This window comes from Heterodontus francisci, chromosome 38 (assembly GCF_036365525.1).
Source record: "Heterodontus francisci isolate sHetFra1 chromosome 38, sHetFra1.hap1, whole genome shotgun sequence".
NCBI lineage: Eukaryota > Metazoa > Chordata > Chondrichthyes > Heterodontiformes > Heterodontidae > Heterodontus > Heterodontus francisci.
In genome coordinates, this window is record NC_090408.1 from 45,024,445 (window position 1) to 45,050,403 (window position 25,959).

General features: G+C 46.5%; 2 protein-coding genes across 8 annotated transcripts in view; one reads left to right on the forward strand and one right to left on the reverse strand.

Annotated features, from left to right (window-relative positions):
- Positions 1-13,844, forward strand: part of usp8 (ubiquitin specific peptidase 8) — an 86,246-nt gene extending 72,402 nt beyond the window's left edge. For all 7 annotated transcript variants that reach the window (XM_068018307.1, XM_068018310.1, XM_068018308.1 and 4 more), the window contains exon 19: positions 8,302-13,844. In XM_068018307.1, the coding sequence (XP_067874408.1) occupies positions 8,302-8,487 (186 nt within the window). In that variant the 3' untranslated portion in view covers positions 8,488-13,844. The remainder of the gene's footprint in view (positions 1-8,301) is intronic.
- LOC137352608 (ubiquitin carboxyl-terminal hydrolase 50-like) lies at positions 12,791-21,828 on the reverse strand. The gene is made up of 5 exons (XM_068018321.1): positions 21,720-21,828; positions 21,447-21,611; positions 14,777-14,919; positions 13,846-13,978; positions 12,791-13,136 (listed from the first exon to the last, which is right to left on the reverse strand). Exons 1-5 carry the CDS (start codon positions 21,762-21,764, stop codon positions 12,960-12,962), a joined length of 663 nt encoding a protein of 220 aa, XP_067874422.1. The 5' UTR covers positions 21,765-21,828; the 3' UTR covers positions 12,791-12,959.
- Between the last annotated feature and the right edge of the window lie 4,131 nt (positions 21,829-25,959).

Sequence of the window (25,959 nt, forward strand, 5' to 3'; positions counted from 1 at the left end):
TAAGCAAAAATTTGGTAGATGGAGTGGAATGTGGGAAAATGTGAACTTGTCCACTTTGACAGGAAGAATAGAAAAGCAGTACATTATTTGAAAGGAGACTGCACAACTCTACAGAGGAATCTGGGTGTCCTGGTACATGAATCGCAAAAAGTTAGTATGCAGGTACAACAATGAATAGGAAGGCAAATTGAATGTGGGCATTTATTGCAAGGGGAATAGAACACAAGAAATAGGAGCAGAAGTAGACCATATGGCCCATCGAGCCTGCTCCACCCATTCAGTACAATCATGGCTGATCTTGGGCTTCAATTCCACTTTCCTGCCCGCTCCCCATATCTCTTGATTCCCTGCAAGACCAAAAATCTATCTTTCCCTGCCTTAACTGTATTCAATGATTGAGCATCCACAACCCTCTGGGATAGAGAACTCCAAGATTTGCAACCCTTTGAGTGAAGTAATTTTGCCTCATCTCAGCCCTGAATGATTGACCCCTTATCCTTAGACTGTGTCCCCGTGTTCTATATTCCCTGACCAGTGGGAACAATCTCTCAGCTTCTACCCTATCAAGCCCTATAGGATCTTGTATGTCTCAATTAGATCGCCTCTCATTCATCTAAATTCCGGACAATGTGGGCCCAATTTACTCAGCCTCTCATCATAGGATAACCCCCTCATCCCAGGGACCATTTTAGATTAGATTAGATTAGAGATACAGCACTGAAACAGGCCCTTCGGCCCACCGAGTCTGTGCCGACCATCAACCACCCATTTATACTAATCCTACACTAATCCCATATTCCGACCAAACATCCCCACCTGTCCCTATATTTCCCTACCACCTACCTATACTAGTGACAATTAATAATGGCCAATTTACCTACCAACCTGCAAGTCTTTTTGGCTTGTGGGAGGAAACCGGAGCACCCGGAGAAAACCCACGCAGACACAGGGAGAACTTGCAAACTCCACACAGGCAGTACCCAGAATCGAACCCGGGTCCCTGGAGCTGTGAGGCTGCAGTGCTAACCACTGCGCCACTGTGCCAACCAGTTTAGTAAATCTTCGCTGCACTGTCCCCAGTGCAAGTAAATCCTTTCTTAAATGTGGAGACCAAAACTGCACACAGTATTCCAGTTGCAGTCTCGCCAAAGTCCTGTACAGTTTTAGTAAGACTTCTTTATTCCTGTACTCCAATCCCCTTGCAATAAAGGCCAACATGCCATTTGCCTTCCTAATAGCCTGCTGCACCTGCATGTTAACTTTGTGTGTTCCTTGTACGAGTACGCCCAAGTCTCTCTGAACATCAACACTTACCAGTTTCACACTTTTTAAAAAAAAAAAATCTGCTTTTCTATTTTTACGACCAAATTGAACAACTTCACACTTCCCTACATTATACTCCATTTGCCATCTTGTTGCCCACTCACTTAACCTGTTTTAAGGTACTTGTGGATAAGGATAAGAGTAGTCCTCGGGTGAAAGTGCTAAATTGGGGGAAGGCTAATTATAACAATATTAGGCAGGAACTGAAGAATTTAGATTGAGGGCGGCTGTTTGAGGGTAAATCAACATCTGACATGTGATAGTCTTTCAAACGTCAGCTGATTAGCATCCAGGGCCAGCCTGTCCCTTCCTGTGAGGAAGAAAGACAAGCTTAGCGAGTTTCGGGAAGCTTGGATAACACGGGATATTGTGAGCCTAGTCAAAAAGAAAAAGGAAGCATTCGTAAGGGCTGGAAGGCTAGGAACAGATGAAGCACTTGAGGAATATAAAGACAGTAGGAAGGAACTTAAGCAAGGAGTCAGGAGGGCTAAAAGGGGTCATGAAAAGTCATTGGCAAACAGGATTAAGGAAAATCCCAAGGCTTTTTATACATATATAAAGTGCAAGAGGGTAACCAGGGAAAGGGTTGGCCCACTCGAGGACAGAGATGGGAATCTGTGTGGAGCCAGAGGAAATGGGCGAGGTGCTAAATGAGTACTTTGCATCAGTATTCACCAAGGAGAAGGACTTGGTGGATGATGAGCCTAAGGAAGGGGGTGCAGATAGTCTCAGTCATCTCATTATCAAAAAGGAGGAGGTGTTGGGTGTCTTGCAAAGCATTAAGGTAGATAAGTCCCCAGGGCCTGATGGGATCTACCCTAGAATACTGAGGGAGGCAAGGGAAGAAATTGCTGGGGCCTTGACAGAAATTTTTGCATCCTCATTGACTACAGGTGAGGTCCCAGAGGACTGGAGAATAGCCAATATTGTGCCTTTGTTTAAGAAGGGTGGCGAGGATAATCCAAGAAATTATAGGCCGGTGAGCCTTACATCAGTGGTCGGGAAACTATTAGAGAGGATTATTCGGGACAGGATTTACTCCCATTTGGAAACAAATGAACTTATTAGCAAGAGACAGCATGGTTTTGTGAAGGGGAGGTCGTGTCTTACTAAATTGATTTGAGTTTTTTGAGGAAGTGACAAAGATGATTGATGAAGGAAGGGCAGTGGATGTTATCTATATGGACTTTAGTAAAGCCTTTGACAAGGTCCCACATGGCAGACTGGTACAAAAGGTGAAGTCACATGGGATCAGAGGTGAGCTGGCAAGATGGATACAGAACTGGCTCTGTCATAGAAGACAGAGGGTAGCAGTGGATGGTGTTTTTCTGAATGGAGGGATGTGACTAGTGGTGTTCCGCAGGGATCAGTGCTGTTTGTAATATATATAAATGATTTGGAGGAAAATGTAGCTGGTCTGATTAGTAAGTTTGCAGAGGGTGGTGAGTGCCTGGAACTTGCTGCCAGGGGAGGTGGTGGAAGCAGATACGATAGCAACGTTTAAGAGACATCTTGACAAATAAATGAATAGGAATGGAATAGAGGGATATGGGCCCCGGAAGTGCAGAAGGTGTTAGTTTAGGCAGGCATCAAGATCGGCGCAGGCTTGGAGAGCCGAATGGCCTGTTCCTGTGCTGTTCTTTGTTCTGTCTACATCTCTTTGCAGTCTCTCCACATCCTCCCCGCAGCTTACCTTTCCACCGAGCTTCGTATCATCAGCAAACTTAGATACATTACTCTGTCTCTTCATCCAAGTCAATAATGTAGTGTGTAAATAGTTGAGGCCCCAGCACTGATCGTTGCGGCATCCACTATTCACTGCCTGACAACTTGAAAATGCCCCATTTATGCTCAATCTCTGCTTCCTGTCTGTTAACCAATCCTCTATCCAAGCTAATTTATTACCCCAACACCATGAGCCTTTATCTTGCCAATTAATCTTTTATTGAATGTCTTCTGAAAATCTAGGTATACTACATCTACTGGTTCCACTTTATCAACCCTGCTAGTTACATCCTCAAAAAAACTCTAATAAATTTGTCAAACAGGATCTCCCTTTAATAAAACCATGCTGACTTGTTTTAATCATACTATGCTTTTCCAAGTGCCATGTTAATACTTCCTTAATAATAGTCTCCAGCATCTGCCCAATAACTGATAGGCTAACTGGCCTGTAGTTCCTTGTTTGCTCTCTACCCACTTTCTTGAAAAGCAGTGTAACCTTTGCCAACTTCCAATCTGGCGGGACCATTTCTGAATCTAAGGAATTCTGGAAATTCATAGCCAGCGCATCCACTATCTCTCTAGCTATCTCTTTTAGAATCCTGGGATGTAGGCCATCTGGTTCCGGGGACTTGTCAAATTTTAGTGTCTCAAGTTTCTCCAATACTTTTTCTCAACCGATATCAGTATCCTTAATTTCCTCACTCTTGTTAGCCCTTAGGTTACTTCCTAGTTCTGGTATGGAACTTGTCTTCTGCTGTGAAGACGGACACAAGATATTTGTTCAATGCCTCTGCCATTTCCTCATTCCCCATGATGATTTCTCCTATCTCTGCCTCTAAGGGACCAATGTCTGCTTTAGCTACTCTTCCTTTTTTATGTACTTGTAAAAGCTCTTACAATCTGTTTTTATATTGCTGGCTAGTTTACTCTCATTCTGTTTTTTCCCTTTGTATCAACTTTTTGGTGGCCCTTTGCTGGTTTCTAAAACACTCCCAATCCTCAGACTTGCTGCTGTTTTTTGCAAAATTGTAAGCCTCTTCTTTTAGTCTAATACTCTCCTTAACTTCCTGAATGAGCCACAGATGGGTCTTTCTGGACCAGTTTTTGTTTTTGAACGCAATGTACTTTTGTTGAACCCTTTGAATTGTTTCTTTAAATGTTTCCCACTGTTCGTTTACCGCCATATCTTCCAGTCTATTTACCCAATTAACCTTAGCCAGCTCTCCCCTCATACCTTCGTAATTGGCTTTGTTTTTAAGTTTAAGATCGTTTGTGATTGAAATGTGTCACTTTCATACTTAACATGAAATTCAGTGGTATTATGATCCCTATTTCCCAGTGGATCTTTTCCTATGTAATTGCTTATTAACCCTGCTTCATTACACAATGAGATCTAAGATAGCTTTATCCCTAGTCGGTTCTACAACATATTGCTCCAAGCAATTCTCACTAAAGCATTCTACAAATTCTTCATCTAGACCGCTGTTGCCAATTTGATTGTCCCAGTCTATATGCAGATTAAAGTACCCCACAATTAATACATTACCTTTTTTAACATGCTCCAATAATTTCCTGTTTAATGTTCTGTCCAATAATCTAACTACTGTTAGGGGGCCTGTAATTACTCCCACCAGTGTTTTCTGACTCCTATTCCTAATTTCCACCCAAACTACTAATAAATATAATGAAATAAAAGTAGGGAAATGTTGCTACAGGTGTACTTACAGGGCTTAGTTAGACTGCATCTGGAGTTCTGTGCAAAGTTTTGATCTCAAGAAAGGACAGTTCAGCGAAGGTTCACTTGACAGATTCCTGGGATGAAGGGGTTACCTTAAAGGTTGAGCAGGTTGGGCCTATACCCATTGACCTTTAGAAGAATGACAGGTGATCTTATTGAAACATGCAAGATCCTGAGGAGACTGGACAGGGTGGATGCTGAGAGGATGTTTCCCTTGTGGGGGAGTCTAGAACTAGGGGTCTCCTATTTAAGACTGAGATGAGGAGAAATTTCTTGGGGTCATTAGTCTGTGAAATTCTCTTCCCAAGAGAGCATTGGAGGCTGGGCCATTGAATATGTTCAAGGCCAAGTTAGACTTTTGATCAACAAGGGAGTCCAGGTTTATGGGGGGTGGCAGACAGGAAAGTGGAGTTGAGGCCACAATCAGATAGGCCATGATATTTAATGGCTGACCAGGCTCAAGGGGCCGAATAGCCTACTCTCTCTCTCCTCATTCTTGTGTCCTTGTGTTGAAAGCAGAGAGGACATGAAAATATATTGGCAAGTAAAATCAAGGAAAACACAGATTTTTTATAAATTAAAAAAAACGAAGATAACTAAGAGTAGGGTCTATTGGAGACCATAAGGGTAACCTGTGTAGGGTTGGAGGATGTGGGTATGGTTAATCAGTCTTTTCACAAAAGAGAGGGACAATAACAAAATTGCAATCACAAAAGGAAAAGTGTGAATTATTGGATGACATTAACATAGTGAGATAAGTATTAAGGGGTTTAACATCTTTGAAATTGTATAAATCCCCATGCTTGGGTGAAATATATCCTAGGTTTAAGGGAAGCAAGCGAAGAAATAGTGGAGGTTCTGACCATCATTTTCCAATACTACAATGTGGTGCCAAAGGACTGGAGGACAGCTAACATAGCATTGTTTAAAAGGGGATAAAGGGATATGCTGAGTAATTACAGGCCAGTCAGTCTAACTTCAATGGGAAAATAGTTGGAAAAAAATTGAGGCACAGGATAAATTTAGAAAGACGCAGGTTAATCAAAGACAGGGAAGGTCGTGTCTGACTGACATTGAATTTTTTGAGGAGATAACAAGGAGGGTTGATGAGGGTTGTGCATTTGATGTAGCCTATATGAATTTTAGCCAGGCTTTTGATAAGGTCCCACATGGCAGACTGATCACGAAAGTAAAAGCCTATGGGATCCAAGGCTAAGTGGCAAGTTGAATCCAAAATTGGCTCAGAGGCAGGGAGCAAAGGGTAATGGTCGATGGGTGTTTTTGAGACTGGAACTCTGGGGTTCTGCAGGGCTCAGTACTAGGTCCCTTGCTTTTTATGGTATATACCAATGATTTAGACTTGAATGTGTGATCAAGTTTCAGATGATACAAAAATTGGTCGTTTGGTGATCATGAAAGTTGTCGACTGCAGTAAGCTATCAGTGAGCTAGTTAGGTGGGCAGAACAGTGGTAAATGGAGTTCAATCTGGAGAAGTGTAAGGTAATGCACTTGGGAAAGGCTAGCAAGGTGAGGGAATCCACAATAAATGGTAGGATACTGAAAAGTGTAGAGGGAACAGTGGAACCTTTGAATACATGTCCACAGATCTTTCAGGTGGCTGGACAGGTAGTTAAGGTAGTCAATAAGGCATATTGGATGCTTGCCTTTATTAGTCAAGGCACACAATATAAGAGCAGGGAAGTTACACTGGAACTGTACAACACTGGTTAGGCCACAGCTGGAGTACTGTGGTCACCTCACTAGGAAAGGTGTGATTGCACTAGAGAGGGTACAGGGGGGATTTAAGAGGATGTTGCCCATACTGAAAAATTTTAGTTAAGGAAAGATTGGTGAAGCTAGAGTTTTCTTTGGAACAGAGGAGGCTGAGGGAAGACCTAACTGAAGTGTGTAAAATGCTGAGGGGTCTAGATGGATGTGGATAGGAAGGCCTGTTGCCCTTGGTTGAGGGGTCCATAACCAGGGGAAATCGTTTTAGGGTGAGAGGTAGGAAGTCTAGAGATTAGAGGGGAATTTTGTTCACCAAGAGTGGTGGGCATCTGGAACTCACTGCCTGAAAGGGTGGTACAGGCAGGAACCCTCAACATTTTTTAAAGTACCTCGCTATGCACTTGAAGTGCCGTAACCTAGAAGGCTCCGAACCGAGCCAAAAAGTAAGATTAAGCTGGATGGCTATTTGTCAACCAGCAGGGGCACAATGGGCTGAATGGCCTCCTTCCATGCTGTAAATTTCTGATAGTCTTCAGGCGAAGCAGGGTTAGATAAGGGATACTCTGACCAGTGTACATGGACATTATCCACATCTCATTTCAAAGTCATCATTCTGTACTTGATTAATACTTTGATTTTATGTTATCTGTAGTTTGGAAAGCAGCTGGGTAGAGTTAGTTGAGCAGAGGAGTGTAGACTGGGAGACAGGAGACTGAATTGTCACAGCATAGTCACTTATTGCAAGAGTGTTTGGGTGACAGTTACATGGCCAGTTTCCATTACAAATTGGAACAAAGGAATTTATAATGGGAGGTAAAATTAATTGGAATTGCATGGAGGCAAAATATTTTTAACACATTGTGATGTCAGAACATCAGTTAGTACAGGAGCCTGTTCAAAAATATTAGCTGTCCTATATCGTATTCAAGAAGAATTAGACCAAATGAGCTGAAAGGTTGCCTTCATCCAAATCCTTCTGTTATGCCAGGTTACAGCTAACTCCTTAAACTGGAAGAGCTTCTAACTTTTTCTGATATGGGACATTTTTCAGGAAGACCCCACTTTGAGTGAAATGGCTTCACTTACCTGGAGCCTTTACTCACAAGTTTTGGACACTCTAAACTGGTTTACCAAGCAAGTAGTCGTTTGTGCCTGGTAACTTGCAATCTCACTACAGGTGTGAGTTTTTTTTCACAGGTGTTGATTAGCCAGCTTGGTCGCTCTTTTATTCATTCCTGGGATACGGGCATTGTTGACATTTATTGTCTTCAGAGGTGCTGTTGGTGAACTGCACCTTGGTGCAGTTTCATTTCAGATAGCAGTTATGAGTCAACCAGTGGGATTATATAGAGCAGACAGGTTAAGGATGCAGGGTTCCTTCACTAAAGTGAACCAGCTGTGTTTTTTTAACGATAATCTGATGACTTCATATTCACCATTACTGATGCTTCCAATTTTTTGTTTAATTAACTGAATTCAGATTCACAAACTACTGTATTGGAATTTGAACTCCTGTCTCTGGATTACTAGCCCAGTAACATAACCACTGTTATTCATCTGCTCTGATTTTTGTGGAAACGAACTGAGGAAAATTGAACCTAGCCACCACTTTTTTCCCTTCTTGGAATCTACAAAACATAAGATTATTGGAGCCTTTCCGAAACCAGAAATACTGTAGCCGTATTGACCAAATTCTGTTAAACCTTGAAAATGATCAGCTCTGTAACTGTGACATTGACTATCTTGAAGTAATTATTAACCACTGGATTTTAAAAAAAATTTATAGAACCATTATGGAGGACTGGATGGAGGACACTATACAGCTTACTGCAAGAATGCTGTGAAACCGCGCTGGTTCAAGTTTGATGATCAAGATGTTTCAGAGATATCTGCTTCTTCAGTGCGATCATCAGCAGCCTATATTCTGTTTTACAGCTCGTTGGAGCTGCGTGCAGCTGATTTGGCTACATAGCAGGGTTCAGTGGCGAACTTGCAAAGTGATGTTCCACATGATTGTACCAATGTTTAGTCACTGATCAAGGCGTGTTGGGCATGTGACCAGGAAGATTAGCAACATATACAGCTGTTGCAAAACTTACTCCATTGCAAATCTAGAGCTTAACTGGATAATCTGTCCTTTGTACTTTGCCAGAAAAATGAGTTTTAGCTGTGTAACAAATTTAACTGCCTATTAGTGATTACAAGAATGTCATATCCTGTTCACTGAACTGAGTTTGTAGTTGCAACAATTTGAAGAGCTAGTACTCATTGCCCTTCACGAGATTTTTGCTGCTACATGAGACAGAAGTACAAGTATGATTCTGTTAAACGACTTGTTCCTGTTGTAATGGCCTTTCTATACTAGTTATAGCGAACTTTTCCGTACTGTGAAAATAACTAGGGGTAATCTGAATGGATGGGAATGTATCTGTACATAATGACTGCAAACTTACACAAATTGTGTATGTGTATATAATATATAAATAGTTTTAAAAAGTAATGGTACTTTTATTTGAAGTAACCTTGCATATATTTCTACCAAACAGTAGAGGAGGTGCTTAAATGAAGATACAACTCTGCTGCATTTGATCTTAACCAAAAATTATATTGCAAATCAATTTTTTGCAAAAGGTGTGAATTAAATGTATCAAATATACCTTTTAACAGTTGAGATCTGAACAAGCTGTATGATTCGTCAATGGGAATGATCCTTGACTTTTGCATCTTTTGGGTGTTTTCTACACTGGTGCAGACATGTTACTGTGTAACTGCTCAATTACTTGTTTGCTCCGTTTATTTATTTGCCATTGCCAATGCCTTTGGTTGCAGAAATAAGATGTTTGGTGAAATTGAGAGTTCATTTCTCAGCAACTACCCTACATTTGTCTGCCTTTCATGGGTTGACATTGACTGGTGCTGATATGTTTTCCAAAACTCAGTTGAACTTCTTATCTCCTTCCCTGCGAAAGGCCCTTTTGCTTCCTGAAGGCAGAAAAAAAGTTAAAGGCCAACATTCCATTAGCCTTTTTATCTCTGGGATGGGGGGGTATGGTGAAACTTATAGCTGTACAGAGCACTGATCAGACCCCATCTGAAGTACTGTGTTCATTTCAGGATACTGTGCCTTGGGAAGGATATATAGGCCTTGGAGGCAAGGCAGTGCAGATTTACCAGAATGATACCAGGCTAAAAAGGTTAAATTATGAGGACAGGTTGTTGAATATTTTTCTATTCCCTTAAATATAGAAGATTAATGGATCACATTGAGGTGTTTACAATGATTGAGAGCTGATGGGTAATAGAGAGAAATTATTTCCTCTACTGGGAGATGCGGAACAAGGGGCCATAGCCTTAAAATTAGAGCTTGGTCATTTCAGGGTGATTTCAGAAGCATTCTTCACACAAAGGATGGTGGAATTCTGTGGCTGGGAGCTATTTGAAAATTCCAAAACTGAGTTTTAGATTTTTGTTAGTTCTGTAACTCTTAATAATCTCATCTAAGTCAAGTAAATGGAGTTGAGGTACAGATCCACCATAGTCTATGAATGGTGGAATAGGCTTGGGCTGAATGTTGTCCTCCGGTTCCTTTGATTGTGATATCCAATACGGCCTGTTCCCATGTTCCTCAATGTTTCCTTTATATCACCATGCCTGAAATTAGAAACTCAATAAAGCAAGTGATTACATTCAGCGCACAGGCTTGGTCTTTGACACAGTTTCTGATGGAGACACTGCTTACTTGTACCATCAGCTGCACCTGAAGTTCCTTGCTATGTGTAAATGCCCATGAGTTCAATGACAGTATATGGGCAAGGAAACAAATTCCCTTTAAAGCCACTTAGTAAATTTGCTTTGCCATATAATACATCACAGAATGAAATGTGAAACTAATTTCAAATGAACAATCCAAGCATTTAACCTGAAAATGCATGCATCAAGCTAAGTTTGTATGATAAACCCTTGGTAGTGGATGTCTGTCAAGAAATCCCAGCATATTTACTGTAGAATTCATTCAGCTCTGTTGCTCTTTGAAAAAATTAGCCACTTTGGGTTGTGAATTTCTTGGCAAAACAAATCAGTACAGTAACTTCATTAGACGACCCACTTTTTTTTTACTTTGTGAGACTAACTTGTCCCGGGGCGCTAGTTATAGCATTCCTAAACTGACAGTACAGGGGAAGATTAGCCATCACACCAAGAAGTTAAATTGTTAATTTTACATCATTTTACAGATCTTGAATGTTCCCATGAAGCTGTGTGGGTACATGGCTTGTTCTGTGATGAATGCAACATGTCATGAGACAAACTTTAAAGGGACTGCATAACTGGAAAAAACTAGCCACACACAACTACATTTTAATGAGAACATTGCTGCAGACCAGATCTAAAGTTTATTTTGAGGCTCCTACAATTTTCTGTTGCTTCTTACCCCCTTTTAATGAAATGAGCAATCTGCAGTCTAGTACCGTTAACAATCAGCAATGGGGAAATTAAATATTTCACTTTATTCATATTTTCTAGTAGCATTTGAATTACTTATTTGGAGATTAATAGTCACATTTGATATGAAATTTTAATGTCCTTTGAATTATTTTCTGTATTTTATCAATATGGTAAGTTGCATGTGTAGACCTATGATTGGTTTATAAGACATGAATATACCTGTCCCTCTATCTAGTTCTGCATCCACTCCCACTGTGGCAGTATTTTAATATTTGGGGCGGCACGGTGGCGCAGTGGTTAGCACCGCAGCCTCACAGCTCCAGGGACCCGGATTCGATTCTGGGTACTGTGCGGAGTTTGCAAGTTCTCCCTGTGTCTGCGTGGGTTTCCTCCGGGTGCTCCAGTTTCCTCCCACATGCCAAAGACTTGCAGGTTGATAGGTTAATTGGCCATTATAAATTGCCCCTAGTATAGGTAGGTGGTAGGGAAATATATAGGGTCAGGTAGGGATGTGGTAGGAATATGGGATTAGTGTAGGATTAGTATAAATGGGTGGTTGATGGTCGGCACAGACTCGGTGGGCCGAAGGGCCTGTTTCAGTGCTGTATCTCTAAACTAAAACTAAACTAATATTCAATCAACATTTGAATTTTTCCTGACTTACGTAATGTCTTTCATTTTGTAATTTTAGTACTGTCATGTATTATTTCACCTTTCTCTATTAAATGCCTTCTGATTAAATCACCCATTTGCTAAGCTTTTCTGTTCTTCCCTCTTAGCCATTTTTTGCTATTCACCTTGCTTTTCCACTGCTTTTCTACATACTTGCACATGAGTAGTGAAGCTGTACATTTGGATTGCATAGGGTGCATGCAGTTCATGGTTAGGCAGAGCTTGATGAGGCTGTGGATGTGCATTTGCTGGGAGCTGTATGCCCTGGCCCATGTTGCTTTGTGGGGTGCTGCTGTGGTGGGTGAGTGTCCTTTATGAAGTTTAGCCAGCAAGCTGCTCTGGTGATCTTTCCCATTTTGGGCATGGTGTTGGTGCTCCTATGAAATTCCAAGCTGGCTTGCACTTGTAAAGTTTCAGTTGAAGATAAAATTTCACCTGTTCCAATCGGCCATTTGGAGTGATTTATCCAGAAAGTATTTTGAAGCATGTTCTTGGGTCTGTATAGAATGTTTCATTATGGTTTGATGTGGCTAGGAGGTGTCATGCGGGAAATATTTTTCCCCAATGTGTCCTTGTCCTATGTGGGTGAGCTTGCAGGTTTGGGAGGTACTGTCCACAGAGCCTTGGCGAGTTGCTGTAGTGCATCTTGTAGATGGTACACGCTGTGCCTGTAGAGGAGGAAATGGCTTGCTAAGGTGGTGGCTGGGGTACCAATCATGCAGCATAGTTTGTCCTCAATGGTGTTGAGCTTCTTGTGTTGGTGGAGCTGTACTCATTCCAGGCTGGGGTTGGGGGAAGTGGTGCTGAAGGCAAGTGGTCTTGGTGAAACTTAAACTGAGCATCAGTGAGCAGTTTAGGGGGCGAGAAAGTGCTGTATGAAGCACTGTTACCATCACCTTCCATCACTTTACTGAATAGACTGATGGAGTAATTGGCTGAATTAGATTGTCCTGCTTTTTCTGACAATTTGTGAGCAATTTTCCACATTGGGTCAGTGCTAGTGTTGTAGCTGTGCTGGAGGAGTGGTACAGCTAGTTTTCAGCACAACAGCCAGGATGTTAGGTCCCATAACTCTGCATGCCTTATAACCTACTTACTAATAGAAGTGTATCTGCTCACACACTGCACCAAAGACTCATTGGAGAGAGGAATACCTTTAATCCACAGGACAGTGTCCATGTTAGACAATACCAGATAAAATAACAGCATGAGCTATCAAGTTAGAATTAATTACATAATTTATACAATGTTCTGCCCTCTTGGGCAAGTACAGAATGAAAACTGGATTATAAGGAAACAGTTTATTGTTGTAGTCTGTCTGAGATGGAATTACTGTGCCCATTGAAAATTCACACAATTATAGAAAAGAACATAAGCAGCTGGTGACTGGAGCTTCTGCTCAGAAATGTTGGTCACTTTTGCATCATTGAACTCATGCCAGTTCTGTGTTACTGGATTCTTGCAGAAAGCAGTGTAGTGACCACTGTCTAAAGTGCCTGTATGATTCTGTGGAAAGAGAAAAGGTCATGGGACATCACCCTGACTTCATCCATACATTGTTTTATATAAAACAATCACTGGCGCCTTGGTGAAAGTTTGATGTATAAATGATGTTTTTTGTAATGAACACCTGGTACATCTGTTTTACTGGAATATGATTCACCTGTGGTCTAAAGCAAAATGTATCTGATCTTTATAAAAGTTTACTTCCCTCCCCACCCTCTATTCACACCACAAACCTTTTCTATTTCCTTCATGGTCTTATGCTGAGACAGTACTGTGGTCCCAATTTTTAATGAATTCTTGCTCCACACTTTTATCCTTTCCCTTCCTTTGTTCTCAGGATCTGGGTGACCTCTAGTTTCCTGGTCCAGTATCACTCCCCTACCCCACAACCTATACAAAAGTTAGGACGTTACAATGTAAACAGCAGCATGTGTCAGAGTTTGTTGAATCAAGTTTATAATGTGCATGTATGTTATCCACCTTGTAGATATCTGCAGTTTACAAATATTGAATAAAATATGGGCATCTTATTCCCAATATATTTGAGATGAGAGCCTTGCAGGTAGGGAGAGGGGACTGTTGCACCTAATGTTGCTATAGATTGTTTGTGGACTCCATTTCATAGAACAGTATTCCTGATGTAGAGAAGGGGGATGGCAAGGACAAGCAAAGTCCAATTGCCAAGAATAGTTTAAATGATGCTACTTACCACAACAGCATAAAGATGATACTTTAGCTGTTGAGTTGATGGATTGGTTGTATATTGGGACAGATCTAGATCTTCGAGTGGAAAGGCCACAGTACTGGTCAGCTTTCTATTACCGTGATCATCAGATTCAAAGCTAGCAGGAGAGAGGGAATTCTGGTTAATTAGTTACATATTTATGAAGAAGCCTAATACTCGTCGCAAACAGAACTACAAAGGCCAGGATTTGTTGGTAGGGCACCAGGCAAAGCCAGAGACTTTGTTCCAGATGAGAAAAGCCAATGGGAAAGACCAATTTCCTCCCAAGTCGCTGCAGTCAGCAAATTGGCTGGCTGACTTTTTAGCAACTTTACCCATAGGAATTGAGGTAATAAAATAAAATATTCACAATAAAATGATAGATTTTTTTTCCAATAGGTTCTTTCGTGGTGTACGGTCCCACATGTGCTTGCCCTTGGAAACCCAAGCTCATTCTTTCCACTCCCAACAGTCAGTTTATTCAGCACAGGCTGCTAACCAACTCTGGGGTCTGATTGGGCCCCCACCCTAACACACCAGGATGAACTGGCACCAGGTGTCAATCCTGACTCCACGGCACTCGGGTAGCATCGACAGCATTGCAATTCCCTGAAAAAGCAAGTTGAGAGTGTGTAACATTAATTTGTCCATTAATCCAAGTTATGACTGCAAATAAAAAATAAAGGCATTCCTCCCAGTACTGGCAGAGTTAGCAACACTTCGTATCAGCCAAGTACATTAGCAAGACGCAAAACGATTACATTTGTGTTAACATTATAAATACTGCATTCAGTAGCCAAGCACCTATTGTAAATGTTAAAAATCATTAAACTGTAGAAAAAGGACATTTTTCTTGATCTTTGGGGCAAAGTGTCTGTCTGATGAATGGCATGTGTGGAATGAGCTGTTTACTCACCGTTTCAGGTGTATGATGATGATATCAGGTGCTTTCAGTAGCTGGATACTTTCGGTCTGGTCCTGCTTCCTTCCACAAAAGGAACAGAAAGGCTGGTCCCTGGAACTCAGAACCTCTTCTTTAAAGAACAATCTAAGGCAATCCTATGAAACAGCAACCATTTGTTACAGAGTAGGGGCTGGTTTGAAGAAACTGGGTGCTTTGAAAATTATGCAGTATGGAAAAGCATTGTGCAGACTAATAACCCCTCACCCTGCCACAATAATCCATCCACCAAATAGAGTAAACATCAGAGGCTGCAATAAAAACAAAGTGCTGGAAATACTCAGCAGGTCAGGCAGCATCTGTGGAGAGAGAGACGCAGAGTTAACGTTCTGGGTCAGTGACCTTTCATCAGAACAGTTCTGCTTAGTATTTGTAGCATTTGCAGTATTTTGTTTTTATATCAGAGACTGAGATCTGGAGCTAGGAGCACATTTCCACTGTGGGTTGGGGGGGCCAAGAGATCTCCTGTTCACCTAACACAGTTTCAGCAGAGGAACCAGGGAATCTGCAGACTATTGGGAGAAAACCCATGGAGATTCAACCCCTGGCTTTTGGGTTGCTTTTCCTGCAGACCCTTCCCCTGCACCTTAAGTAGTACCAGGCTGATCCCTGAACAGACAAAACCTCTTCAGTATATGGATCTGTAAGTTCAGTACAATCTACAAGGGCCCCCTTTGTGTTATCGGGAAAGGATCTAAACGGATGAACAAATTGATGCTCTTTGGGAAGGGGAAATTATCGCAGTTTAAATAGTTTTTCGGTTATAGAGTTGCCTTGGGGACTGCTGCCTTGGTAGGCACTGGGTCTTTGATAATTTGTCACCAATTCCCAGCACCATATTTCTCCAGTGCCTGACATACAATGACATTTGTAACATCCCTACTTCCAGTTCTCAGCTTCATTAACCAGTCTCAGCTGAGGAAGGAAGCTCACAACTAGTTTGCCAGGAGAGAATTTGCTCCAACACACATTGAAAACTTATGTTGTACTGCAAGGACTGTCACAAAAAGTCAAAAATGGGTGTAAGGATAAACACAGCAGCTACAAGTCAGTCAGTTTAAACTCGATAATCTGGACAAAATTAACAGTCACTTGCATTAATTAAGCAAAGCCAGCATGGATTTGTTAAAAGCAAATCATGTTTAACTAAAATAAAGGCAGAAAATGCGGGAAATATTCAGCAGTTCAGGCAGCATCTGTGGAGAGAGAAATAGAGTTAACGTTTCATAATCACAAAATTGTTGAAGTACAGAAGGATGCTATTTGGCCTTTCGTGTCTGCACCAGCTCTCCTAATAAGCATATGAAGAAAAGTCACAGACTTGAAATGTTAACTTTGTTTCTCTCCCCACAGATGCTGCCTGACCCGCTGAGTATTTCCAACATTGTCTGTCTATTTCAGAGAGTTGTGGATTCTGGATCACTGAAACTATTTAAAGAGGAGGTAGATAGATTTTTGAAATATCGGGGAGTTGAGGGCAATGAGGAGCTATAACGAAAGAGGATTTGAAGTCTGGGGCAGATCAGCCATGATCTTACTGAATGGCATACACCTGGTCCTATTTCCTATGTTCTTGTGTAGAAGAGAAAATTTGAAGCAACATGTGAAGAAACTTTAAAACAAAGACCTGAAAAGTGTGAAAGAAAGTTACAAATCATTAGAAAGCTGAGAAAAGCTCCATCCAATGGAAGTATGGCTGCATACTCGGGTGAGTCATTGTGCCGACAATCGAGAAATCCGGGTTTAAGAAAAAGCCTTTGACGAGTTTTTAAAAATTCATTTTCTGAAGGCTCCATGTGAGCGAGAGAAAAAGAAGGGAAAACCCTGAAAAGCAACAAACTGAGTAAAAAAACGAAATCCAAAAGTGAAGTGCAAAAAAAGCGCGGAAACCCCAAACACAGCAGAGTCTCCAGTAACGCAGCCACAGCTGATGGCAGAGGGGGGAATAATTAAACCAGTCAAGCATGAACAAGGTAAATAAACTATAGCAAAAAAAAAAGCAACTGGAACTATCCAACAGCTCTGTGAATCCCAATAAGCAGCTGTGCAAACAATTCAGCAAAGTGCTGAAAGAGAAATAACCAAACAGTGAACACTGTCAAGGACCACTGAATCAAGCTAGCCTGAAAAAAAGAATTTCTTAAAGGGGGAACAGTGCAGAATTAATAGAACAAGTTTTAAAACACAAATAGAAAAGTCATAATAAGTACAGAGCTGAAGGCACAGACAGAGCTGAACAAAGTTAAATATAGAGCAGAAAGCAAAAGAACAGCAGAAGGATGGATATCAAATTCCCCAGCATGAACTGGAAGGCCATTGATATCCTATCTGAGCTCAAACTTTTTAAACAAAGATTACAGTTATATTTCACAGACCAAGCAGTTACAGAACTAGAGAGGCAGGCTGTGAAAATACTGATAGCAGTTGGAAATGAGGGGTTATACAGAATCAATACTTCTGGCTTCTCTGAAGAGAACCAGAAAGGTCCCGCAAAGATATGGAAAGTGCTAGAAGATCAGCTTCGGGCAAGAGTGAATTTTAGAATTCATTGCTTGGAATTGATGTCCTACAGGCAACAGCCACAGGAATCAAGAGATCAGTTCATCAGTAGATGCCTTAGTAAGGACAACAAATGCATTTTTTCAGAAACTGAGCTGTTGGAGTGAATAATGGAGCTGGTAATTGTCTCAGCACCTATTGATGCCTTTCAAAAAGACCTTTTGAGGGAAAAAGAAAGGTCACAGCATTGTTACAGTGCTGGAAGATGGCAGGAAATATGAAGCCATTGTAGTTGTACAACAGCATCTGCAAGCACTAGGTGCAGCCGACAGTATCAACATACAGGTCACAAAAAGCAAGCAAGCTGTGTGGCAAGTGTGGTTTGTCCCATTCACTGCGAAGTTATCCTGTATTTCAAGATATGTGCAAGGCGTGCAGTGCAAAAGGACACTGGGCCGGCCTAAGCAAGAAATCTGGCTCCAAAGATGCAGCCAGAAGTCACAATAGGACACAAACAAACAGAAGACAGGTGCAGCAACATGGCAACAGCAGCAAGGAGAGCGCCATAGACCTGTGTAAATGCAAGCCACGACACAAAGTCCACAACGGAGTAGACCTGAGACAAGACTCAGAGTGGAGCTATTCTCAGCCAGAAGATGAGCAGATGTTTCACATTGTGAACCTGACACATTGTGTCGAAGTTAAACAATTGGAATCTTTTGCTACTATTAATATCATGTGCCAAAAGAAAGTTGACAAACACACACTCAGGACTAAGACTGAGACGGGAGCTAGTGCAAATATCCTACTAGTCCGAATCCTGAAGGATATGTACCAGGGTCATTGGAAATTAATGATATAATCGACAACTGCAAAGTTAACTGTATACGGTCATCTATCCCTTGCAGTGGCACACTAACAATGCAATGCAGCTCTGGTAAGTCGGCACGGAAACCACAAATATTTTACCTGATAGACAAGAGCAGACCAGCAGTGGCAGGACTACCAGCGTGTAAGGACCTCAACATTGTGACTATCCATGAGATCAATGTACACAATGATCACCATTACAGCAGAAGAGACCAAGGGTACCCGCACTGAGTCGGTCCACGAGCTACGACAAATGTACCCGGGCAGTTCCGGCGCCATAGGAGATTTCAAAGATGATGCCGTACTGCACCTCAGAGAGGATGCAAATCCGTCAATCGATCCTCCCAGGAAGTGCAGTGTGCACATACAAGAAAAGCTAAAGCGCAAGTTGGATGGCATGGAATGCAATGGCAAAATCCATCACCACCTCGACTACAGTGACTTAGTGAAAGTACAGGTGTACGACTTCGGCACCTGCTACAAACCGGGTACCAAAATAGTCACCTCGGATACGCTAAGTAGATTGCCCAACCTGAACAAGAATGAAGAACTCCCACTGGATCTACAAGTAGACAGCATGGACATCGAGGTGGAAGATCTGCTCAAAATTGATTTATTGCACTTTGGTCAGCACAAATATGACCAACTACAATCAGAAACAGCCAATGACCCACAACTGATGGCACTGTGGAGAATCATCATAGAAGGTTGGTCTGATACGGTGAAAGAGGTGCCAGAAACTCTGTGGTGCTTTTGCCTTTCTAGAGATGATCTCGGTATCTCGAGAGGTGTCACCTTCAAAGGAAAATAAGTGATTATGCCCAAAGCTCTCCGACAGGACATCTTGACACAACTTCACCTAGGCCATATGGGCATAGAGCGAACGAGACAATCGGCACGAGACACTATTTATTGTCCAGGGAGCAACAGTGACATTGAAAGGTTAGTGAGGATGTGCGAGCCACCAGCCACAACAACACAAAGAACCTCGACACCCTCACGAGATTCCATCCATCCCTTGGTCCAAAATCGCCACTGATCTATTTTCCGTTAATGAAGACGACTTTATCTTAGTCACTGATTATTTCTCCAAATTTCCAATTGTCAGACAGGGAAAAGACACTTCAAGCCCAGTCGTTACAGACACAGTGAGTTCCATATTCAGTCTGTTCACTACACCTGAAGAAATCATTTCGGACAATGAGCCACAGTATACGGGCAGACCCTTCAGGGATATGTGTGCCAAATGGGGCGTAAGCCATGTGACCTCCTCACTACATTACCCTAGATCTAATGGTTTTGCCGAGCAATGGTTTGCACAGTTTAATCACTTATTCTGAAGAGTAGGACAACAAAAGTGGGCGGCACAGTGGTGCAGTGGTTAGCACCGCAGCCACACAGCTCCAGCGACCCGGGTTCAATTCCGGGTACTGCCTATGTGGAGTTTGCAAGTTCTCCCTGTGTCTGCGTGGGTTTCCTCCGGGTGCTGCGGTTTCCTCCCACAAGCCAAAAGACTTGCAGGTTGATAGGTAAATTGGCCATTAGCAATTGCCCCCAGTATAGGTAGGTGGTAGGGGAATATAGGGACAGGTGGGGATATGTGGTAGGAATATGGAATTAGCGTGGGATTAGTATAGATGGGTGGTTGATGGTCGGCACAGACTCGGTGGGCCGAAGGGCCTGTTTCAGTGCTGTATCTCTAAACTAAACTAAACTAAAACAAGATTTTCATGTTACACATAGAAATATAGAAAATAGAAGCAGAAATCATGTTTGGCAGATCAGTTCGGACGACTCTACTGAGCCATCATCTGTCCAAATTCTCTGAGATGCAGGAGAGACTGCTTGAAAAACAGGGGAGAATGAAGATGGTGCATGACCGACATGCAGAGGCAGAACTATCTCAGATACACGTAGGACAAAAGATCGGGGTCACAGACCCAACAATGAGAACACAGTTACCCACAGAGGTGGGTGCAATGAGCTTAGGTCCTACGAGGTTACAACATCTAACAGATCAATGTTGAGGAGGAACCAAAGCAATTGCGAGAAGTGTGCAGTACTCCAGTTGCGCACAGCAGACTCAAAAGAACACACTCCGACAATGAGGGTGTGACGGAACATCAGGAGAACAAGCAACTTCGTGACAACACGTCTGCAAACCAAAAACAGCCAAGGGTGAAATCCACATCCCCAGAAGTTTATACCATAACAAGATCTGGAAGAGTTGTCAAACCACCGAAACGATGTATGGACTCTTCAGCTTCTGCATTTGTAAATTTCACAATTCCAACTTTATATTTGTAAATTTTATCATCTCTATTCCTATATAAAAGTAATTTTGATATTGTCCAATTTTATTTTTGTTTTTACTTGTAGCATACGAGACATCTTTGGAAAGAAAGAGGATGTCATATGATCGCTTTAGGAGTGATGTCCCTTTAAGAACTCAGTATGCTAATGAGCCAAGTACCAGGATTTAGCTATCTGACTAGAAGCCATAGTCACTCCACACAGCAACACCCTGGACAAAGGTTCTGTATATAGTTTGCTCTGTGTTGTAGTTTAGCTGTTAATAAACCTTCTAGAGATCTTCAAGGAACTAGAATTCACGTACCTCATTGTGTTGCTTAAGATAACACAAAGAAACTCATGACAAGAGTGTGGTGGAGGCTGATTCAATCGTGGCTTTCAAAAGGGAATTGGATAATTATCTGAAGAGAAAACAAAGTGCAGGATTACGGGGAAAGGGTGGGAGGAGTGGGTCTAGTGGAATTGCTCTTGCAAACAGCAGCCACTGACTCAATGGGCCAAATGGCCTCTTTCTGTGCTCTAACCAAGCTATGATTATACAAGTAGCTGTCTGCAAAACACCACACAGGTAGGTCTTCCCCAGGTGGCTTCGGGCATTGGCACAGGATCACACAGAATACTTTGGTGATTTTCCAGCTGCCACATTTCTGCCCTCAGTCAGAGTTAGGGCAGGTGGAGGAGGAGGGAGGGAGGGAAGTGGAGGAGGGAGGTGTTGCATGAACCCACACAATCAGGACAAATAACAGAACAGCCCACACCAAGTCAATCACAACATCCAAGATTAGAACTGGCAGCAAATTGGAACTAAAGACAGTGACATCAAGTAGGGAAATTTGAATCTATGGGAAGATCTGGAGGTGAGAGAGAAAAAGAACTGAAATGGAAGTGGGGGGGGGGGGAATATTTTGATTCCACACTTAACAAAATGGTGATAATCTTTTACCTGAATAGAGCACCTGCTGTCAGGAGGCATCGGCAGAGACAGGCTCAGAAAATTCTCTGTTTGGCTAGACTTGTGGTAACAACTTAGACACAATTTTACATAGCTCAGTTGCCCCTGAAATAGCTTTGTAACAATTGACGATTCCATGTTTCGCATTCCCGTAGACTGAGGAGATAAAAAGATTGCACAATTTACTATCTGTGAAAAATCTGGAGTATACAGAGTCACACAACACCCTCAACAGTGTGAAATTTAACATCTCAATCACCTCACCATCTCGAATAAAATCAACTTCTTAAATGCATCAGGATTTTGCATTTTGCTACAAATAATAGAGTTGCAGATTAACAAACATAATAAAGTAGATTTTACAAATACACAATCCATCCATCCACCCCATTTTATAAAAATGGCTGCACACTTGCTGCAATAATAAAGAGTTTGCACATTAATCAAATCCAATTATTGCAAAACTCACTTCCCAACCCTCGGTAAAACTATTTACGTGTAATCTAATTGGTTACACCCAACCAATCAGCTCACAGAACATGGGGACCAATCAGCACTAATTGAAGATAATACTGCGGTTTATTAATCCTTAAATCCGGGGGGGGGGGGGGAGACGGGGTGGGGAGAGAGGGAGGGGAGAGAGGGAAGGAAGGAGGGAAGGAGGGAAGGAGGGGAGGGGAGAGGGGGAGAAGGGGGAGGAGGGGGAGGGGGAGAAGGGGAGGAGGGGGAGGAGGAGAAGGGGAGGGGGAGAAGGAGGGAGGGGGAGAGGGGGAGAAGGAGGGAGGGGGAGAGGGGGAGAAGGAGGGAGGGGGAGAGGGGGAGAAGGAGGGAGGGGGAGAGGGAGGGAAGGAGGGAAGGGAGGGGGAGAGGGAGGGAAGGAGGGAAGGGAGGGGGAGAGGGAGGGAAGGAAGGAGGGGAGGGAAGGAGAGGAGGGGGGGAGGGGGGGGAGGAGAGGAGGGGGAGGAGGGGGGGAGGAGAGGAGGGGGAGGAGAGGGGGAGGAGGGGGGGAGGGGGAGGAGGGGGGGGAGGGGGGGGGAGGGGGAGGAGGGGGGGGAGGAGGGGGGAGGGGGGGGGAGGGGGGGGGAGGGGGGGGGGAGGGGGGGGAGGGGGGGGAGGGGGGGAGGGGAGGGAGGGAGGGAGGGGGAGGGGGGGGAGGGGGGGAGGGGGAGGGGGAGGAGGGGGAGGGGGGGGGAGGGGGAGGGGGGGGAGGGGGAGGGGGGTAGGGGGAGGGGGGGAGGGGGAGGGGGAGGGGGAGGGGGAGGGGAGGGGTGGGGGGGGAGGGGGGAGGGGTAGGGGGGGAGGGGTAGGGGGGGGAGGGGAGGGGGAGGGGGGGAGGGGGAGGGGGAGGGGGGGAGGGGGAGGGGGAGGGGAGGGGGGGGGAGAGGGGGGGGGAGAGGGGGGGGGGAGAGGGGGGGGGGAGAGGGGGAGGGGGGGGAGGGGGGAGGGGGGGGGAGAGGAGGGGGAGAGGAGGGGGGAGGGGGGAGAGGAGGGGGGAGGGGGAGAGGAGGGGGGAGGGGGAGAGGAGGGGGGAGGGGGGAGAGGAGGGGGGAGGGGGGAGAGGGGAGGAGGGGGGAGGGGGGAGAGGGGGGGGGGGAGGGGGGAGGGGTGAGAGGGGGGGAGGAGGGGGGGGAGGAGGGGGGGAGGGGGGAGGGGGAAAAGGAGGGGGAGGGGGAGGGGGAAAAGGAGGGGGAGAAGGAGGGGGAGGGGGAGAAGGAGGGGGAGGGGGAGAAGGAGGGAGGAGGAGAAGGAGGGAGGGGGAGGGGGAGGGGGAGAAGGAGGGAGGGGGAGGGGGAGAAGGAGGGAGGGGGGGGAGGGGGAGAAGGAGGGAGGGGGAGAAGGAGGGAGGGGGAGAGGGGGGGGGGGGAGAGGGGGAGGGGGGGGAGGGGGGGGGGGGGGAGGGGGGAGGGGGGGGGGAGAGGAGGGGGTGAGGTGGGGGGAGGGGGAGAGGAGGGGGGAGGGGGGAGAGGGGGGGAGGGGGGAGGGGGGAGAGGGGGGGTGGGAGGAGGGGGGGGGAGGAGGGGGGGTGGGGGTGGGGGAGAAGGAGGGGGAGAAGGAGGGGAGGGGGAGATGAGGGGGAGGGGGAGAAGGAGGGAGGGGGAGAAGGAAGGAGGGGAGGGGGAGAAGGAGGGAGGGGGTGGGGGAGAAGGAGGGAGGGGGAGGGGAGAAGGTGGGTGGGGAGGGGGAGAAGGAGGGGGGGGGGGGGGTGAAGGAGGGGTGGGGGAGAAGGAGGGAGGGGTGGGAGGGGGGAGGGAGGGAGGGGGAGAGGGAGGGTGGGGGAGGGGAGAGGGAGGGTGGGGGAGTGGGAGAGGGAGGGAGGGGGTGGGAGAGGGGGGGGGAGAGGGGGGGGGGAGGGAGGGTGGGGGGAGAGGAGGGAGGGAGGGGGAGAGGGTGGGAGGGAGGGAGGGGAGAGGGTGGGAGGGAGGGGGAGGGAGGGGGGGAGGGGGAGAGGGGTGGGGGGGAGGGGGAGAGGGAGGGGGGGGGGAGGGGGAGAGGGAGGGAGGGAGGGGGAGAGGGAGGGAGGGAGGGAGGGGGAGAGGGAGGGGGAGAAAGCGGTAGGGAGAGAGGGAGGGAGAGAAAGCGGTAGGAGAGAGGGAGGGAGAGAAAGCGGTAGGGAGAGAGGGAGGGAGAGAAAGCGGTAGGGAGAGAGGGAGGGAGAGAAAGCGGTAGGGAGAGAGGGAGGGAGAGAAAGCGGTAGGGAGAGAGGGAGGGAGAGAAAGCGGTAGAGAGGGAGGGAGGGAGAGAAAGCGGTAGAGAGGGAGGGAGGGAGAGAAAGCGGCAGAGAGGGAGGAGGGAGAGAAAGCGGGAGGGAGAGAGCGAGGGAGGGAGAGAGGGAGGGAGGGAGAGGGGGAGGGGGAGATGGATGGGTGGGGGAGAGGGGGAGGGGGAGAGGGAGGGAGAGAGGGGTGAAGGAAGGGAGAGGGAGGGAGAGAAAGCGGTAGGGAGAGAGGGAAGGAGAGAAAGCGGTAGAGAGGGAGGGAGGGAGAGAAAGCGGTAGAGAGGGAGGGAGGGAGAGAAAGCGGGAGGGAGAGAAAGCGGGAGGGAGAGAAAGTGGGAGGGAGAGAGCGAGGGAGGGAGAGAGCGAGGGAGGGAGAGAGCGAGGGGGAGGGGAAATGGATGGGTGGGGGAGAGGGGGAGAGGGGGAGGGGAGAGGGGGAGGGGGAGAGGGAGGGAGAGAGGGGTGAAGGAAGGGAGAGAGAGAGGGAGAGGGGGAGTAAGGAAGGGAGGGGGAGTAAGGAAGGGAGGGGGAGGGAGGGAGGAAGGAAGGGGAAGGGGAGGGAGGGAAGAAGGGGAAGGGGAGGGAGGGAAGGGGAAGGGGAGGGAGGGAAGAAGGGAAGGGGAGGGAGGGAAGAAGGGGAGGGTGAGGGCGGGAGGAAGGAGAAGGTGAGGGCGGGAGGAAGGAAGGTGAGGGCGGGAGGAAGGAAGGTGAGGGCGGGAGGAAGGAAGGTGGAGGGCGGGAGGAAGGAAGGTGAGGGCGGGAGGAAGGAAGGTGAGGGCGGGAGGAAGGAAGGTGAGGGCGGGAGGAAGGAAGGGGAGGCGGGAGGAAGGAAGGGGAGGGCGGGAGGAAGGAAGGGGAGGGCGGGAGGAAGGAAGGGGAGGGCGGGAGGAAGGAAGGGGAGGGCGGGAGGAAGGAAGGGGAGGGCGGGAGGAAGGAAGGGGAGGGGGGAGGAAGGATGGGGAGGGGGGAGGGAAGGATGGGGAGGGGGAGGAAGGATGGGGAGGGGGGAGGAAGGATGGGAGGGGGGAGGAAGGATGGGGAGGGGGGAGGAAGGATGGGGAGGGGGGAGGAAGGAAGGGGAGGGGGGAGGAAGGAAGGGGAGGGAGGAGGAAGGAAGGGGAGGGGGGAGGAAGGAAAGGGAGGGGGGAGGAAGGAAGGGGAGGGGAGGGAGGGAGTGGGAGGGGGAGGGAGGAAAGGAAGGGTAGGGGGAGGGAGGAAGGAAGGAAGGGGAGGGGGTGGGAGGGAAGGAAGGAAGGGGGAGGGGGAGGGAGGGAAGGAAGGGGAGGGGGAGGGAGGGAAGGAAGGGGAGTGGGAGGGAGGGAGGGGGATGGGGAGGGAGGCAGGAAGGAGGGGGAGGGGAGCGGGAGGGAGGAAGGAAGGAAGGGGAGGGCGAGGGAGGAAATAAGGGGATGGGGAGGGACGGAGCGACGGAGGGAGGAAGGCAGGAGGGGGAGTGGGGGGTGGGTGTGAGTGGGGCGGGGGATGAGAGTGGGGCGGGGGATGAGAGTGGGGCGGGGGATGAGAGTGGGGCGGGGGATGAGAGTGGGGCGGGGGATGAGAGTGGGGCGGGGGATGAGGAGTGGGGCGGGGGATGAGAGTGGGGCGGGGGATGAGAGTGGGGCGGGGATGAGAGTGGGGCGGGGATGAGAGTGGGGCGGGGATGAGAGTGGGGCGGGGATGAGAGTGGGGGGGGGATGAGAGTGGGGGGGGGATGAGAGTGGGGGGGGGATGAGAGTGGGGGGGGGATGAGAGTGGGGGGGGGATGAGAGTGGGGGGGGGATGAGAGTG